Below are 18,553 nucleotides of genomic sequence, written 5' to 3'. Positions count from 1 at the left end.
AAAGTTGCTGTGCTTAATGTTTGCCACCGCATATGCGTGGGACACCCGCACGTACAGGCATGCTTTTTTTAAAAATTATTCTGTGACTATTTTGTTTCAACACATTTAAAGATTTGTCTTTAACCTCCGTTACATTTTGTTTCATAATTTTTCTGCTCGAGGTATTACCCTAGGTCCGCAGTAAGAGTTGAATTTGGGTACTTACATTTCCTTCCCTTTTCTTCGTAACGCGGTACTCTGCTGAGCATATGCTCGTTAACATTGTACCTCATTTATGTGTGCAACAAATGGCTTGTAGAGGGGGGGGGGTGTTAGGTGACTTCAAGAATTATGTCTGCTTTTCTTGCTTGCCGTTGTTCCATTACGCCGTAATTTTATGTTTTCACACTTGTACTTGTTTATTAATCTTCCACTGCACCTTCTGAGACCCCAAAGTCTGCGTGTCCACATGGTACCTGTTCGCTCCGCGTAAGTTGGTTGGTTACTTGCGAATGAATAGACTGCACTCCACAGGCATAATAGACTGCTATGAAGGATGACCTGTTCGCGTCTTTGTCGCATGCCCTCGGAGAAGTTAATAAATGCTTATGGTCAGTCAGCTCCCCTCAGGACACAGTGACGAGCCTAATGTTCTCATCTGTTCCCCGTCATCGTGAGGAACGTTCGGACGAATGCACTTATGCATCCACGGTAACTGTAATAGCCAGTCTCAATGATCGTTGGAAGGCGTTGTTATTGATCTTTCCTTAACTTTCCCCTCTGTAGACATCCATGTGGTTCTGTTGCATGCGTCGAAAGGGTAGGAAATTATGTATTGTTAACGAGGTGCCATACGGACGTATACGTGCATGCACAGGCGGAGTGTATTGAGTATGGCTCTTGCAATGGACGCTGTGTGCGGGGAAAGGTTGAGCTGTGACTCCTCCACGTGTGGTGTATTGCTGACGTGACGGATTACATTACTGTTTCGTGGCTCCTCTTATGCATTGAAAGCTCGTTTGGTTCCTTGTTATTGAGAAGCGGGGTGCCTAATTTTCCAGCTTTCTACGTTTAGCATGAGCTATGGGTGTGTGCGTGTGGGACCGGGTTAGAATTGCGTGAGCCTGACCGATGGTCTTTCTTTACGGTGTGTTTTTGGTCCTGTGACCGTGTTCCGCCAGTATAATGGAGCGCTGTAAACTTCCGTGGTTTGTGCTGAGCTGTAGGTCTCAGGTGGGTGGACGTGTGGAAGGACTAGCGCATTTCACTGGCATATCCTTTTAAAATATGATCCGAACAAGGACGTTTGTTTCATATCCTGACTAGCATACATCGATCATCCCTGCTTCTTTATTTTTTTTGTTTACATGGAGCCGCTGCAAGTAATGAAAAATGAAAGGGTAGTTAGTGCATGGGGTACCTCTCCCGTAGACTTGCGGCGGGGAGTTGGAGGTGAGAGTGTGGCTACTCATGACAGGGTTGAACACACTGTGAATGGTCAAGGCCGCAGTAGTAGCATTCGTTCTGCTCTCCCGGGCGAGTTTGTTAGTGGTGAAGTATCACCATTAAGTTACTCATCTCGTTGGGATCTTCAAAGGGTCCAGACGCCTCCTAGTCGTGGTAGCTCTCCTGAATGGAGGCGTGGTGCATCTTACCGCACTGGTGCAGACGGCAACCTCTTCCGTGGTTATTCCAATGTGGGCAGTGGAGTTACTAGTGACTTTGTCAGTGGCGAACATGGTTCAGACCATTGCGCATACGGCTCTCATATGGCGGAATGGGAGGAAACTGGTCACCCTCAAGATATAGGGACTAAACTGGGTACGTACTTCCGTAGCGGTTCTGCACCTGTTGCTGGGGCTTCGTCGCTTCATTACACGTTCTACGCTCCGAATTCTCGCGCGATTGGTAGTAACTCCGGTGTTGCAGGCCAGACCTCAGCTGATGTTGGAGGTCCCGCGGACCTGCCACTGCTTATTTCCGCCTCGCTGACGCCTCAACAGATAAATGGGGTTCAAAGTCGTATGATTTGTGCGAACGGGCAATCGCAGGGTGGTGTTGGAATAAAAGTGCTTGAGCTCTTGGAGTACTGGATGGGTGAGAAATCAACTGCTGAGGTAGCTGAAGGATTGATTGCCGAGTTTCTTCAGAAAGCTGGTATAAGGTATGATGCTAGTGCGACGCCGTCTAAAGCCGGTGATGAAGCTTTCTACTTACGGGAGACGTCACCTGATGATTTAGAGAAGGTCGAGGTGGGCTCGGGCACCACGCCGCATGGCGCTTGCGGCGGTAGGTCGGGACCACCCACATCACTGTCACCGTCATCGGGTTACTTCACGCTCGTTAATACTGACATAACACGCGCGGCTGGTGAGGAAGAAGTTGAAGAGCTGCAACGGGATGCGGGATGGGACGAAGGTTACGAGGATCGGGTGAAGGATGCCTTTGAGCAAAGTAGGGTCCCAAATGGACCTCCCCAACAGCCTCCGGTGCATTCCCCACCTGCCCAGCGGTCTGAAAGTGTTCCCCTTGATGCGACGAGGTTGCCAACCCCTCCAGAAGCGAAAGATGATGGCTGTGCGTCGCCGAACTTATTTTTGAGACAACGTAGTGGTCAACCGAAAGATTCCACCCTTCGGGGAGCATCATATCGGGATATACCACCTTTTTATTTTCCTAAAGGTGTGCCGAAGACCAGTGAGGAAACACTAGTAGGAGTTACTTATACGAAACACGAAAACCCACACCTCAAGGTGATCGAGGGGATGATGATCCCCGCAGCTGCATGCAAAAACGCTGCCGAGCAGGGTGCTGGGGCGAATAGCAGATCGGCGACGCGAGGTAACAAGAACGTAGTCATAGTTTCCCTAAGGGCGTTAGAGGACAAAAATGTTTCACTGTTTGTCAAAAGGGAGCTTAGTCGAATCCCGATGCCGCCCAAAGCAATTCAAAGTTCCCGCCCCTCTGTTGGTCCACAAGTAAGAGGGTTCTGTGTCAGCAACGGCACTCTGGCAAAACAAGGTGCAAACTACAACGACCAACTAACGCAGGCGATGCAAAGGATTTGTACACAATGCTTTGGCCTCCCGAAGTACTTTGCTTTTATGATAATGAAGATCTTGCGGGCGACTGGCGATAGTGATGCCATGGGCATGTTTGCTGCTCCGGATGTTTGCTCTCCCTTATCTAGATATTCTTCAGCTGTAACGGCCACGTGCAGTTCGCAGGCACCTATCACAGTCCAGCAGGTTTTAGATTTCTTTGAAAGTTCATTGCGTGGTCGTTCTATTGTGCGCCGTGTGTTTGAATTGTTTCTTTTAAGCTCCTCTACCGGCAAGCACAATTGCAGATCGGCAGTTGGAGCAGGCAGCAATTGCGCTTCTACGCCCCACTCGGCGTCCCCACGGTCTTATTTGTTACCGGAGGATTTCCGCGGCTATCTGAGGATACTTCTGGATCATCACCCGGGGCTCGCCCTTCTGAAGCAGACTCCCGACGTTCAGAACAGGTACATGGAGACCGTCATCTACCGCATTTTTTACGACCTCGACCGCTTCAACCGCGGACGGATTACCTATGCCGAGATGGAAGATTCTGCTCTTATAGATTCCCTCCGCCAAGTTGATGTGGCGGATGACATCAATTCTGTCTTCCATTATTTTTCTTACGAACACTTTTATGTGCTCTACTGTCGCTTCTGGGAGCTGGACACGGACCGCGACATGTTATTGTCCCGACAGGACTTTGTAAAGTATACCCCAGATGGTGTCATGAATCCCATAATAGTGGACCGCATATTTAATGGTCTGGGCCGGCGATCGAAATCTGCCGTAAAGGATAGAATAAATTATGAAGAGTTTGTTTGGTTTTGCCTCTCTGAGGAGGACAAAACAACCCCCACAGCGGTACGCTACTGGTTTAGCATACTTGACCTTGATTGTGATGGTGTGCTTTCGTTGTACGAGCTGCAGAGATTTTACGATGAGACTAGAAGAATCATATTGGAGCACGTACCAGAGGGGGGAATACCCTTTGAGGACGCTGTGTGCCAGATATTTGATATGCTTGGTGTTACTGTGTCCTGTGGGATCACGTTACATGACCTCCTGTCGAATTCCGAGGCAGCCGGCGCGGCACTGAACATGCTGACAAATGTGGTGCGTCTTCTACAGTTTGAACAGAAGGACCCGCTTGTAGCACACCAGGACCGGCTGCTTTGTGGCTTGGAACGGACACACTGGGATCGTTTTGCTCGAGCGGAGTACGACCGTATGGCTCAGGTTGCCGCAAACGAATAATGTTTTTCACCAAGGTACTTCAGTAATTGCGTATTGCTGTTTTAATGGGGTTGAATGGGTGTGCCAAGTTGGAATGGGATGAAATGGGCTGCCGAGCGGTGTTCCTTCCTCTCTTGAATTTGTGGTCGAAACTGCGAGGTTACTGCCTGTTGCGCTTATCGCTCTTTGCACCTCCGAGAAGGTGCATTTCTATACCCAGTAATCTGCACCGCAAAACGGAGAGGGAGTGGGAACTAATATAAATGCGATTAGAACTAGTACTAATGGAAGAGTAGGTGCCTAAAAATCTTTTTCCTCAATTTGCTTATATATGTACGCATGTCTACATGCCTTTTCATCATTGATTCGACCCTGAGGTGTAATAATATAGTATTTGGTTGTGTGCACTTCACCAGTCAACCATTTATTCTGCAACACCCACTTTAATTCTCCTCTTTCTGCTTCCCCATTCCCGAATATACACATGACTCTATAGCTGTAGGTAATGGGGGATCCGTGGCTTGTTGCGTGTTTCGGTAGTTTTCTCTGATGCTTAAACCAGGCTCACATGTGTGTCCTGAGAGGTTTATGGCATAGTTGTCAGTGTATTACGAGTGTTCGCTAAAGGAGAGAGTTAGTTTTCACTCAGTAATTCTACTTCCCTCTTTTGTTAGTTGCCCCAGACCTTCCCGTTTGCAGGTGACTTTTGGGGAGGGGGACGGTAGTCGATATTGACATTATGACACGAATAACAGATGCTTCTATGTTTGTCGCACTTCCGTTGTTATTGATCTTTCCTTAACTTTCCCCTCTGTAGACATCCATGTGGTTCTGTTGCATGCGTCGAAAGGGTAGGAAATTATGTATTGTTAACGAGGTGCCATACGGACGTATACGTGCATGCACAGGCGGAGTGTATTGAGTATGGCTCTTGCAATGGACGCTGTGTGCGGGGAAAGGTTGAGCTGTGACTCCTCCACGTGTGGTGTATTGCTGACGTGACGGATTACATTACTGTTTCGTGGCTCCTCTTATGCATTGAAAGCTCGTTTGGTTCCTTGTTATTGAGAAGCGGGGTGCCTAATTTTCCAGCTTTCTACGTTTAGCATGAGCTATGGGTGTGTGCGTGTGGGACCGGGTTAGAATTGCGTGAGCCTGACCGATGGTCTTTCTTTACGGTGTGTTTTTGGTCCTGTGACCGTGTTCCGCCAGTATAATGGAGCGCTGTAAACTTCCGTGGTTTGTGCTGAGCTGTAGGTCTCAGGTGGGTGGACGTGTGGAAGGACTAGCGCATTTCACTCGTCTTGCGTTTGGTGTGGTGAACCAACTACACGTGCCCTCGCTACTGTGGTCGTATAGGGCCAGCATTATTTGTGTCAAAGGGACCATACCAGTCCCCTGTTGTCGAAGGTCAATCGATGGTTGTAAGGTTGGGGACGTAATAGTGCACCCCTGTATGATCTCTCCCCCCGTCCAGTAAAATTCATTTCCTATTTGCGATAAGCATGTACTGCGTTGCTTCAGGTACTTTTCTTTCCTTTTACCTTTGGCAGCGGTTCCGGATATAAGGGAAGCAAGAGGAAGGGTTTGAGGCTGTTCCAGGAGGAATTGTGCAGGGGCTAGAGCTAACCTGGTATTCGCTGCTGTGGGGTCAACTTGCTGCTGGTTTGGATCCGACATGCGGCTGGCGCGGACCCTTCACCATGTGGCATCAGCAACAACTGGTGGTGGGCAGATGTTAGAGGGGCTGGTGAATGATGGACCAGAGGTTGCTCACAAGCAACACGCAAGCTTCACGCCCTTCTCTATTCAGCCGTGGCAGGCACGTTGCGTGGGAGCTTCGCGCAGGAAGTTGCTGCCGCAGATGTTAATGTACCATGGAGCGCGCCTGGGCCCCCGTCCCCTTATAATTCTTGATCATTCCACTAAGGGGGAAGCGGGGGTTGCGGAGGCGGCAAGAAAGTACGAATCAATCCTTTCCCAACTTTCATGGGACTATGGCGCAGTGTATATCCCACTACATGCCCAGTGTACAGATTCGTCGAAGGACTTGTTGGAGCAGTCCTGCCAGCGCATATGTGCCGTAATGGACGCGCTCGACGTGCGGTGGACGCATTTCTTGACATACTCTTATGGTGCCCTCGTCGCGGTGCGAATGGCGTCATCTCAGGAGTTTCCCCACCGCGTTGGGACGCTAATGTCTCTAGATACCCCATTAGTAACTCGTGAGTTTCTACGTAACATGGAGCAGCGGGAGGACATTGCCAAGGCAGAGAGGGACATCAATGTTCCGGAAGATGGTTTGGCCTTTGCAAAACAAGCTCTTCTTTCTTCCCTTGAAGGGCCGCTGCCCTGCCCGGCTGCTGAGGATGAGTCCCTGTACCGTGACTACCTCTTCGACCCTAACAGAATTTTCGGCGCAGGGGGTTTGGTGCGTGACGAAAGCCGGTACGTGCCACTGAAGTCTCTTTTGGGTGTTCGGCATCCCGTGCAGTTGATTGTTCCCTCTGCTAACCCGCTGTCGGACGCGGCAGCTCACAGTGAAGTTTTCGGCCACAGGCGCCCTGCTGTGGTGAAGTGCTGCCAGCGACACGAGGACCTTTTCAAGGAGAGTGCGGCAAAGGAGGTTGCGGGAGTGCTAGGTGCGTGGATGCGACGCTTTGAGCCAGATTGCTTTATCTCAAAACGGTATGAGCAGGCGGCGAATGAGATGGGTCAACTTATGTTGAGCACCGCCCAGGTTAGCTCCGAGTCTGCGGGTAAGGGTGGAGGGGAACCGCGGAAGAAGAAGGAGAAAAAGAAATCAAAGGCGTGAAGATGAAAATCTACACTCTCCCGACGTGTCCGCGTCCGTGTCCGTGGCGCGTGCGCTGAACTGCATTCGAGCCTTTTATTTCTTTGGCGTTATGATGTAGGTTTGTTCGCCGCGCCCAGGCCCGAGAGAATGCGTCTGTAGCTTACGGCAATTTATGCCTGAAGGAGGAGCCGCATTTCGGTCCGCCCAGTACTCGCACCGCATGTAGTTGAATACTGAAACACCTCCATTTTTTTTTTGTGGAATGATGTGTGTCAGTTTCATCTTGGCTGTTGTCACAGCAGGGTGAAGAGAAAAAGAGAGTCCGACAGGGGACTCAGGTGTGGTGATGTGATGGCACATTTTTGTTTCTACTGGAGGGACTTATCGAAAATCATCATTTCTTGAGGATGTATCGCCCCGTTCTTTACTTTTCGTAGCGGCGTTAGGAGGCATCTCAACAGGCATTTTGTGGATCGCGTATTTTTTAGACGTTTTGTCATTTCTTGTTTTTCCCTTCTCTTTCTATGTGCCCTAAGTGAAATTTCAGTAAGCACATCCTCTCACACACATACATATATAGTGCCGGAGGAAAAAGGCAATTAAAAAAAACTTTTCAACCAATACGAAAGAAAAAAAAAAGCGTTTTGGTGTTGTTACCGTAAGGTGGTTACCACTGTGACTTCAGTGGAGGAGCTAAGGGGGAGTTAACACGAGCAGGGGCAACAAGGCAAGGAGAGAGTTTGTGCATCATGCTGGTGGAATGTTCGGAAATAAAGTACCATGCTGGTCGCAACGGAGCGTCAATACAGCCTTCTTGTGACGAAACAACACCCGACAAGGTGCAGAACGCTTTGACGGAGAGTAGTGTTGTCTCACGCAATTCTCGAGATCACCCACCGTCGCACCAAGATTACTTCTCCGCAACGGGGTGGAGACGCACAAAATTGGACGGGAAGCCGCCACAGCAACTTAATCATCTAACGGATTCCAGTCTTTCACCCCCGCAGAGGTTGACATTAACTAGGTGCTCTAAGGGTGTTTCAGTGAGACGTGCCGTGCCCTCCGCTGCCGCCACCAACTCTGTCGAGGCCGCCACCGTCTCCAAGACACATATGAAGGTTGAAGCACAGGTAGGCCGGGTCCCGGCTGACTTAACAACTCACGGTGGTAGCGGCAACCATGCTTACAACGGTATGAGGGCCAGTGAGGCACTCAGGAGTATGCATGAGAGGTCAGGGTTGTTGCTTGAAATGTCTCGCAACAAGTTTCCGAGGGCCAACCAGGTGAGGCGGGCGGCACATTCCAGATCATCCAAAAGCAAAGTCCGTCATACCTCTGCACCCCCATCAGGAGATTATTCACGCTCCGGTTTGCCGGGGAAACGATTTGGTGGCCCTGCGTGGGGCTCTGGGAACGATGAGGATAGCGGCAAGTCCACTGTTGCCGGCCGTATAGCCACCCTCAACGCCGATGGGGACTCCAAACTGGTTGTATTGCAGTCCGATACGATCCGGCGTGACGGCGAGAGGGTTGACCGTGGGGCCCCAGCTGGCGGCTCGAAGGTGATGTTGCGTCGCGGTCGTGCGCTCCCCCCAAGTGATTATTTTTGGCAACACGAGCGGCAGATGCGGCCCCGGGCCCAGTTGCACGCGGCTGACGCTTTCCAGCGCGCAAATGCCGACGTGGCGACCGTCCCGCAACTTCTGACGGAGCATCCCGCACTGCCGCAGGTTTTGGAGGCCGCGCTTGCTGATCACTATTTGGCATCGCTGATGACGTGCCCGGCGTCCGAGACGGAACGCATTTTGTCAGTTTTTACTGCAGGTGACGCAAAGGAAGTGTTAAATTTTCTCCGTCGGACGTACGGCTGCGGCTCTGCTGGCACTCTTAGCAACGGTGCTGCGTCTTTGATTGCCAAGGGACCGCAGCAGCAACAGGAGACGGCCCGGCCAACTGAAGCGCCATCCCGACGTCGAAGGAAGCCTAGTGGCACAGTGCGGACCATCAGGCATCACAACGTTTCATGTGCAGGCGAGTCACCGGGGTTTGTGTCGCCGCCTCCAAAGCATTTTCGGGCCTTTTTAAAGCACTTCACCGCGGAGGTTTGCATGTCGTTTATGGATGAGGTCTGTATTCTGTGTCGTGCTCGCAGCGACAGGGTTTGGGCGGAGTCGCGAGCGCTACTGCTCCCCGAAGAGGCCGTCGTCTCGCACTATGAACAGGAGGTATCGTCACTGCTCACGCGGATACTGGCGTGGACGGAGAAGGAGTTTGCTCGTGTGGTGCCTGTGGTGGCGCGGTTGGCGAAGCAGTACCTGTTTCTTACACGCCGCGAAGGTGGTAATGTTTTACAACCCCAATAACAGCAAAGTGGAAATGTTTGAGAGGAGTTTTTGGATGGCGGTATTCGCCTGCAGTAGGCAGAATGTGTTTGCATCGCATACACGCACATCTATACATATAGAGAACTGATGGCATGGTGGTACGAGGATTTGGCTATGTTGTGTGTTTTGATGTCATGGTCACTGGAAGTGGCGCAACGCAGTGTAGAGCAGCGACGAGGGTATAAGTAGGAAGGAAGCGAAATGATGAGCGAGAAGATAGAAAAAGGGGGGATGTGGGTACTAAATGAAAATAGAAAATAATGATGACGATTTACCATTTTCCCTGCTTCGAACAGGGGAAGTATTTCTTTTATATTCAACTCTCTTCTCCCTTTGGGTTGGTAGTCAGTTTCAGCGGTGCATGTGGGAGGGGAAAAAGACAGGAAAAAAAGAAAACAAGCAACGAGGAGCCAAAACTAAACAAAATACAGCGGCATGTCCCCAGCGGAGCGCGTGGCTAAAGGGGAAGAGTAACTTTGTGCTGTGTCACATCTGTGTGATCGGTTCTCTCAAGGATTTTTTTTCATTTTTTCGGTGTGGTTCATTGACGTTTTGACCTCCACCCATTTATGTCCTCCCCTGTTCACCTGTTTTACTTTCAGTTTATTTGTGTTATCCCTTTCATTGTTATATCACTCCCATTTGCCTCGTTTGTGGTTATTATTGTTATCATTACCATTACCATCATCATTACCATCACAATTACCATTATTGTTACTATTTTTTTAAAAACCTGTGCCACTCTCTCTATCCTCTCTGTCCGCATGTGGAATCAAATTTGACACTTTTTTTTTTGATGGGAACTTTCGTTTATCTATTTATTCGCCTCCAGTGTACTGTCTTCATAACCCAATCAGCCACTCAAGGGAAGAGAAGAGGGGGTCACTTCCTACCTTCTGTCTCTCTCTTTTTCCAACTTTTTTTGTAAACGGAGCCGAACCAAAATAACTATCAAAAAAAAAAAAATGGACGAAAGTGAAAGAAAAGCCGCACTTGGTCGGTGAACGAGCGGGGGCAAGCTCCTCCTTTTCGGAAAGATATGCGTATTATATGTCTGTGAAGGGTGAAGGTGAGGGAATACTGGTAAAGCAATAGTGTAAAGGGTGATACCAACAGATAATGGGAAGTGTAAACAAACGAGAAATGATAATGATAATATTGTTGAGGATTTTGGTTGGAAAATAGGGAGGGAAGGCACCGTTCATGTTTCTTTTCTTTTCTGGGGTGTGCGAGTCCGAATGAAGCGATAACCGGCGCTCACCCGCGCCAGTAGACGTGTAAACGAAATGGCTTTATTTGTATATATATACATATATATGCATCTCTCTCTCTATATATATATATACATTTATATAATGTGTTCTAATTTTTTGATGTACATATTTACATGTTTATCTGTATATATGTGTGTGCGCGTATTGAGGGGCAGTAGTTGGAGGGGGCTGAGAAGAAAAGAGAGGGAGGGATAATCAGAGAGGAAAGGAAGCTGGAGAGGCGAAACTAGATTAAAGAAGGATATGTGTGAGGAAACTGTAACTGATGGTGGGAAAATGTGTGGTGAATTGGTGAGCTTGTGCCTTACTTATACACTCATATGCTCGTAACGTTGCGTGTTCACATATTTGTATTTATGCACATTCAGGTACACATATATTCGTTCGTGTGCCTCTGTGTGTATGTGTGTGTGTGTCTGTGTGATATAAGTGTAGATGAATTCTCCTCTCGTTCATCGTCATGATGATGATGATTAGGGAGGAGGAAACGTAGGAAACAAGACAAAGTAAAGAAAATATGATGGCGACGACAATAAGGGGGAGGATACATACGCGTACACATACACACACATATATATATATATATATATTTATTTATTTGTGAAGGAAGCGGGTAGCGGATCAGTTTATATCATAAAAGGGGAACATGACAAATTCTCGAATGGATAAAGTTTGAAATGTGACATAAGTGTGTAATTGTGAGGAAGACGAGAAGAGGACATGCGTTTGCGTCTTTTTTAACTCAGAGCAAAAGCGTGGAGCGTGTGCGTATGTGGTGATGTTAGGTTCCGTTGAAAATAGGAAAATAATAAAAAACCATTCATTTATTTTGCTTTATATTTACTTCCCCCTCTCCTGCTATGTTCCTTTTCTCTCTTGTTCCATATTATTATTTGTGTGTGCCTTCTTGAGTGTGATTCATAAAGCCGACCCCACAACTCCTTGATCCCCTATACCCATCCCCGTTTTATTTATTTTTGCCTTTAAAAATGTGTGTATACATAACTTCATTTATTTTTCTATGTTTAAATGAAGTAATATGTGAATAATGTAAGCAAATGAATAGGTATATATATATATATATATATATATTACATGTATATATCACGCATGTGCTCGCTACCACCATGGGGTAACTTTTATTTCCCGCCGCTTTTGTTATTTGCTTTGCTCCATTGTTTCATTAAGTTATTTGTTGATTGATCTATTTGCTTGTTTGTTTAATTTTTTTGTTGTCCACTTTCAGAATCAAATTATGTTTAAATTAAATAGCCTATAAATTAATTTGTGAAAAAGTGGCTGGGAACCAAAAGGGGGAGAAAGAAAAAAAGGGGAGGGTATGGGGGAGAAGAGTAGGCGAGGTGCGTAATGAAATAAAACAACGACAAATAACCGAAACAAAAACAACTGGGAGCTGCTTTTCATTGAATTTTTGTTCTGTTATTTGCTTTTTTTTCTCACATTTCTCTTGGTCCCGATTCATTTGTGTAGCACCACTCCATTTTGCTGATTCTCTTGTGTTTTCAAAATTTCCCACAAACTCGCTCCTGTTTTTTTCTTTGTTTGCTCCTTCACTCGCTTCGTGTATTCCTGATGGGCGTTGCGCCAAACTCCTTCAACTCCCTTCTTCACGAGTTTGAATCCGATTTTATTGATCCACCGTTTCACTTGTCATTGAAATTGCTGTCACGCATATATATGCATTTCATTCTCATTGCATCATACTGGTGCTGTGTCGCTCGTACATTCCTTTTTGACATTCGTTTTTTTAAAAAATAAACTGTCCAAACGACAAAGGAGCAAAAAAAAAAAATAAGGATATATATCGCACTCCGGAAGGTAATACCGATACCGTTTGACGAGTAGTGGCCGAAAGCACAATTCAGCTTATACATTTGTTTATTTACGTTGTAAACGGTAATTCACAACATCGTTCCGGTACATATGAGTTCTGCCCAGTTTGAAGCCGCCACAGAGTTCGTTCGCTCGCTCCCAAAGGACGGCCCGGTTCAGCTGACAGATGCGGAAAAGTTACAATTCTACGCGCTGTTTAAGCAAGCGACGGAGGGCCCCGTGACGGATCCTCAGCCATGGGCTGTACAGTTGGAGAAGCGGTCCAAATGGGATGCCCGTAAGGCCATCAGCGATATGTCAAAGGAGGATGCAATGAAAAAGTACGTGGAGCTGCTCGTTGAAAAGACAGCCAACACGGCCAACCCGTGGAAGCCACCTCAGTAGAAGCTCTGAGAGGGGATTCTTACAATACGAGCGTGGCAAGGGGGCGTTGTGTGCTCGTGTGCGAATGAACGAGGAGGGTGAAGGGAAGGTGAAAACGAAGACGATGGCGAGAAATAGACGAAGCTAATTAGAGGACGCCACCTTCTGCGTGACGACGATGAGAATAAGGGATGCTTACTCATAAATGAGCATAGTGAAGGTGATTGTGATATGGTGGTGGCACCCGCACTCGTTTCTTTTTTTTCTTTCTTCTGCTTTTTAGGAGATCAAGGGGAGGAGGGGGGGGGAGGTGGAGTAAACGAAGACCCGGATAAAAGCACGGTACCATAGGAAAAAGAAGGGTGGTGAAGGAACACATGTATGGTGTGTGTATTTTTGTTTTCTTTTGGGAATGTGTGGGGGAAGGGTACGGAGTAGCGAAAGGGAGCTCGAGACATACTGGACGTAAATTGTGCGAGCCGTTTGTTTTTAGCATTTGCAGTGCGCACACTTACGTTGCTTATTAATTTCAATAACCCCTTGGGTTGAACACGGTGTGTGTGACAATGAAGGATGGTGATGACAGGGGTAAAAAGAAGGGAGGAAGGTATTAATGGGGCTGAGGGGAAAAGACCATCGCAGTAAGTTACTGCACTACGGGCTGTCAGAAATGAGGGATATAGTTTTTTCGTTCAACTACATATACATCGAGGGATTTACCTGTACTGCTCCTCGCTGTCAGTGGTAACTTCACTTGTATTTATATGTGCGCACAAATGCAATCGCGCACTTGTATAGCGAACATACCTGTTGCCGATAGGTTAGGATGACGCACGTTTCTTTGTGTATTTAGGTGTACTGAGAAAACTTTCCCTATTTTCACTTTTTTACTTTGGTACTGCACTACACTTATGGTAAAAAGAAATCCATGTCGGGGCTGCGGTACCAGCGACCAAGAGCGCCAGGCCGCCAAAAATGAGTAATATGAAGGAATGACACGAAAAGGAACAACTCCACGTGACGCGGTGGAGGGTTACAACTATCTTGCCTCTCATGCGAGCAGTTTCGCTGTGCTAGGATGCGCGCCGCATTAACCGGCTTGCGCTCGGAGCAGGTTAGTCGGTCAAGTAATTTTTCCCGTGCTTGTTTGTGTGTGTATGTGTTACGTGTGGCATGGGGCCTTTGCGGATTGATAATTCGTAAATGTCCGTTGAGACCTGTTTGCTTACTCACTACGAATCCTATGGGTCCAAAAAAAGCGTCGCCAATCGCACTTTTGGGTTTAGCGCAGTGATCCTGCACGGCTCTGATGCCGACAGCGACCGTGAGGTGCGGCAGCTCAGCAGCTTCACTGGCATCCGTGCATAGCCAAACCGGCTGAACATCGGCTTCGTTCGGGACCATTCTGCAAGGGGGGGCTGGGGGCGGCAGCAGCATTTTCGTTAGAGGTGTGGGTTTCGATCCTTTTACTGGACACATGATGCTGTGTGTGCGTGGAACAGAGGAGAGAAAATGTCAATCCAGGGGAAACCGGTAACCCTCATCGATAAAATAAGTCGCTGCAGTTTGCTCACAGTAAGTGCTAGGTACCTCGTGTTGAGCACTCGAGAGATTTTCCAATGCGTTGTGATGGAGACATATCAGCTGCAGTCAGAATGTTACAACGTTGGTGCCGCCACTTCGGTTGTGGGGAGTGGTCGTCGTTACCGCGACGGCCGGTATTCCACTCCCTGTCGTCATTGTGTTAGCCTACAGCGCGAGCCTGGTGTTTGGGGAAACCGAGTTGATGCTTTGCCTCGCGCCGTGTCGCGCATGGACGTACAGTTACGTGAAGAATGCTCTGTGATGGTATCGCTGTATTGTTGCTGTTGCTTTGTACTGATTGGAAGCACTTGAGTGTGAGTAGTCGCACTACTGGAAACCAAACAAGAGAGGGCCTGCTGTGGGTTGCGGCATGCGTGTCTCTCTGTTCTGTGTTTTCAACCGGCTCTGCCGTCCGCTTGTATGTGCGGTGTTAATTCCTTTGTTTTTTCTCCACTCTCTATTGTGTGCTTCCTTTCCTGTGTGTCTCGTTTTCCACTTAGGCCCCAGACTTTCCCTGTCCTCTCTGCACCTCGCTGCGCCTGTTGGCGGGTAGACAATGTACCAGTCCGGAGGTCGAAGCAACCATCGCGTGACAGTTGCTTTGAGCCTTTCTCAGGGAAGCAACCAAACGCAAGAAAAGAGTGAGGCTGGCGGTGTGCACGTGCTCCACCGTGACGGGGAGAGGGGCATTCCGGGGGGTTTAGGGATGCCACTGCAAGATGCGTGGGCGAGTGTATGTTGTAGTGATATACCCCAACAAAGGGGGAATCAAAAGTGCAAACCTCCGACGGTGTTAGGTGTGCGTACTTCATTCGTCACCGCGGGGGACGGCGAAGGATGTACACTTTCTTACGCCGCGTATGTTGAGGCTTTAGCAAATTGTGTAGCAAGCACCCTGCTGGACTGTAACGGAGTTGAACTGCTCACCCTCGCTCACGGTCCGTCAGGAAGTGGGAAGACAACGCAGCTCTTCGGCTCTTCCCTTTCCTCAAGACCAAATGTTTCGACTAGTGCTGTTGGGCTATTCCCTTTAGTGCTGCAGCAATTGTTTGCTGTTCCACATGACCCTGCAGAGTATCACTCACCAGTTGCAGCTGTCAGCGTTGTGGAGTGGCGTTTGGTGGCCCCAACGTCCGGTACCGCGACTGCTGTCCCGTTGGGACGTCCCAACCACGGGAATATGAAGCGGGGACCAGTACCTAATTCCACTGGTTGCTGTGGTTCGTCACGGGGTGACGATGTGCTGCCGCAGTCGGAGGCCGTAGATTTGCTAGCCCGTGCTCCTGATGCTTCTTCACCCACCAGGTGCTTCATGGAGGACTACGCTGACATCCCCGCCGCGCGCTACGTGCTGTGCAGCAGTGTGCACGAGGTTCAAGTGACCTTACATGAGGCATTTAGCTCTTCGCTTGCGTGGAGGCCCGTGGACAGAAGCCCAGAACAACCATCAGAGAGAACGCTCAGGTCTCAGGGCTGCGTCATCGGGGATTTCGACTTAGGGTCTCCCGACGCAGTGCTGAGCCCAGTGGTTGGCTCAAATTCGCACTTACTCGTGACGCTTCTTATCCGTAGTCGCGGCGCTAGCGGATGTGATGCCGTTAGCATATGGAGGTTATGGGATCTCTGCGGGCCCCCGCCGTTCTCGTACGACCGCAATAGCAGTCACTTTTGTCTGGCGCGCTCTGTTCACATGTCGCTTCTCCGGACGGCACAGCTTATGATATGGAGTGGTGGTTTACATACTGGTTTAATGTCAATCATTGCGGAAAGCATGGCGGATGAAGCAGAGACGGTACGGACGCTGCCGCGGCACATATCTGATGTCGTGCCACTCACATCTACCGCACAGCAGAGCCTATTTCAATGTAGAGGTCAAAATAACCAAAACCTGTTATTTTCTGGGTTAGACAGTGTATCGGCGATGATCGAAGCATGTGTGCAGCACTCTTGCTCTTCTGTTCTGTGGATGGCCGCGCTGAGGCGTGGCACATCCTTCGACGTCATCAATAAAGAAGTTTTGAGGGCTGCGGCTGCAGTTTCAGAATGTGGTGATTCCGAGAACGCCGATCTTGTCGAGGAGTTGCGTCGCCAGCGACGACAAGAGAACCTACGTGCTGCCGAGCGGGTAATTAACATATTCGCTGTTCCTTTCAAGCAACGTGGCGTTCTGCAGTTTAGTGTTGTTCGCGGGCTTAGCAACTACAACGTTGACTGTTGCAGCCCGAAGGTAACGACTCCTAACGATATTTCACGATGCGGTGACCCTGCCTCGTCTAGGCTTAGGTCTCGTCTAATATCCCCTGTCTTGGCATCTGAGGCCCCTGCGGGTTCATCATGTGCTGATCGTATCGCAACCGCACCTAGGCAACATTTGCCTTCTTTGCCTCGCGCTAACTGTGGCGCCTTCCTTCAGGCTAACGTTGTCGACGTGCAATCTACTCCCAATTCTCGGTTGCAGCGGCCGCAAGGACAGGCAGAAGACCTCGCGCATCCGGTTGGTTCACCACATGGGTTGAAAGGGCACTCTCCAGTTACAGTGTCTCATCCTGACGCTGTGTGCGCGCCAACACCATCGAGCAAGGGAACAGAACATCCGAACCCCATGCTGGTGTCCTCTACGTATGTAACGGACTGCCCAGACATTTCACGCGTGCCTGTGAGTGGGGATCCATCATTTGTTTCCCAGCACGAGTTGGAGGGTGTTGCGCACGTTCTCCAGCGTTTATTGGAACATCCCCTAGCACAACTGCAGGAAGTTTCACAGCACTATAGGGAGCAACTGCGTCAACAGCGGCGTGCGATATCCAATCTCAGTGCGCTGTTTCACTCCGGCGGTTTAATGCTTAGCGAAGTGAGGCAACATGAGCATCAACAAGAGAAACTGCTCGCTGCTGCAGAAAGGAATAGTTTTCTTGAACAGCGGTTACAGAGGCTGGAGCGCGAGAACAACGAGCTCCGTACACAGTTGAATTTGCTGCGGGGACAAAACGACACTACGGCTACTCTGCCTGCTGGAAGTGCCCCTGCTAGTGGTGGTGCCCTTGCTGGCACCCCGCGACACATTGTTAGGGCATCTGGGACAAACGCAGACCCTGTAGTTGCCACGCGGAGTGTTGAGAAACAGTCTGTCGGTGTGCAAACATTAGAGCACAGAGGAGAAATTACATTGAGTGACTTGGCGGCGGAGACCAAAGAACCACAACATCGGGCTGCGGGACGTGGGGATCGCACGGCGGGGTCGCTCCTTGCCGGTACGTGCACTTCTGCAGGGGATACAGTCACCGTCAACCCCAAGTGTTATAACGAAATTATTACCACTAATGGAGCTGGAATGGTCCGCTGGGCGTCGCAGGAGGGACATTCTACTGCCGCAAGTGATGACTCCTCCGCCTCTGCGCACCTACTCGACGTTCTTGCGCGAGCCACAAAGGTTGCCCCCAGTTCTGCAGACGTGGTGAGGGAGAAAAAAGTGACCCCAACACAACTAAGAGAATCATGCGCTAGTTCGAAATGGCCGGAGGGGGTCAACATTGGAACGCGGACACACCTGTGCCGATGGGGGGAGTTGAGCATCACAAGCAACGAAAGTGGTGACATTTGCGCTGACTTGCGCGCCTTCCGCGAAGCGGTTACGGCGGCGAGGGACGGCGCGCTAAGGGCTCTTTATGTGGCTAAGGAAGCTGTGCGGGACTCATGTGTACAGTCCTTGTCAAGTTGTGCGGTTTCGGTATGCAATGGGGACACCTGTCAGAGTGTTAACAGGGATAGTGAAATTCTGCGCAACAGCAGCATTGAGGGGCGCGCACTACGGAACGTGTGGGAGGAGCTGGGTCAGCAGGAAACAAAGGTAAGCAAAGCGCTGGATGCGCTACAGCGCGAGGCGCTGGCGTTGGAACAGAATACTTTGGGGGCGTTATCCCGCGAAAAGCAGCTGCTTAGCAGAGCCATATTTGCAGAGTGAAGGTGTAGTTCCTACGGTGTGCCCGCATTGGATCCTTTGCACCTGTGTACTCTTGGACGAATGTTCGAAGGGATTCCGGT

At 49.4% G+C, this 18,553-nt stretch overlaps 7 protein-coding genes across 7 annotated transcripts; 6 read left to right on the top strand and 1 right to left on the bottom strand.

Moving 5' to 3' along the window:
* Window positions 1-1,346: 1,346 nt before the first annotated feature.
* On the top strand, window positions 1,347-4,277 carry TbgDal_VII7950 (hypothetical protein, conserved; the record flags this gene model as incomplete). The annotated part of the gene is made up of 1 exon (XM_011776899.1): window positions 1,347-4,277. The coding sequence occupies one exon, from the start codon at window positions 1,347-1,349 to the stop codon at window positions 4,275-4,277; it is 2,931 nt and encodes a 976-aa protein (XP_011775201.1).
* A 1,657-nt stretch (window positions 4,278-5,934) lies between these two features.
* On the top strand, window positions 5,935-7,071 carry TbgDal_VII7940 (hypothetical protein, conserved; the record flags this gene model as incomplete). The annotated part of the gene is made up of 1 exon (XM_011776898.1): window positions 5,935-7,071. One exon carries the CDS (start codon window positions 5,935-5,937, stop codon window positions 7,069-7,071), a length of 1,137 nt encoding a protein of 378 aa, XP_011775200.1.
* Window positions 7,072-7,802: 731 nt separating this feature from the next.
* Window positions 7,803-9,416, top strand: TbgDal_VII7930 (hypothetical protein, conserved; the record flags this gene model as incomplete). The annotated part of the gene is made up of 1 exon (XM_011776897.1): window positions 7,803-9,416. The coding sequence occupies one exon, from the start codon at window positions 7,803-7,805 to the stop codon at window positions 9,414-9,416; it is 1,614 nt and encodes a 537-aa protein (XP_011775199.1).
* A 3,239-nt stretch (window positions 9,417-12,655) lies between these two features.
* Window positions 12,656-12,949, top strand: TbgDal_VII7910 (hypothetical protein, conserved; the record flags this gene model as incomplete). Its single annotated transcript, XM_011776896.1, has 1 exon — window positions 12,656-12,949. The coding sequence occupies one exon, from the start codon at window positions 12,656-12,658 to the stop codon at window positions 12,947-12,949; it is 294 nt and encodes a 97-aa protein (XP_011775198.1).
* An 888-nt stretch (window positions 12,950-13,837) lies between these two features.
* Window positions 13,838-14,407, bottom strand: TbgDal_VII7900 (hypothetical protein, unlikely; the record flags this gene model as incomplete). The annotated part of the gene is made up of 1 exon (XM_011776895.1): window positions 13,838-14,407. The coding sequence occupies one exon, from the start codon at window positions 14,405-14,407 to the stop codon at window positions 13,838-13,840; it is 570 nt and encodes a 189-aa protein (XP_011775197.1).
* Window positions 14,408-14,440: 33 nt separating this feature from the next.
* TbgDal_VII7890 (hypothetical protein, unlikely) lies at window positions 14,441-14,824 on the top strand (the record flags this gene model as incomplete). Its single annotated transcript, XM_011776894.1, has 1 exon — window positions 14,441-14,824. One exon carries the CDS (start codon window positions 14,441-14,443, stop codon window positions 14,822-14,824), a length of 384 nt encoding a protein of 127 aa, XP_011775196.1.
* A 244-nt stretch (window positions 14,825-15,068) lies between these two features.
* On the top strand, window positions 15,069-18,473 carry TbgDal_VII7880 (hypothetical protein, conserved; the record flags this gene model as incomplete). The annotated part of the gene is made up of 1 exon (XM_011776893.1): window positions 15,069-18,473. The coding sequence occupies one exon, from the start codon at window positions 15,069-15,071 to the stop codon at window positions 18,471-18,473; it is 3,405 nt and encodes a 1,134-aa protein (XP_011775195.1).
* Window positions 18,474-18,553: the final 80 nt, after the last annotated feature.

This window comes from Trypanosoma brucei, chromosome 7, assembly GCF_000210295.1.
Source record: "Trypanosoma brucei gambiense DAL972 chromosome 7, complete sequence".
NCBI lineage: Eukaryota > Euglenozoa > Kinetoplastea > Trypanosomatida > Trypanosomatidae > Trypanosoma > Trypanosoma brucei.
This window is presented reverse-complemented; position numbering and strand designations above follow the sequence as displayed.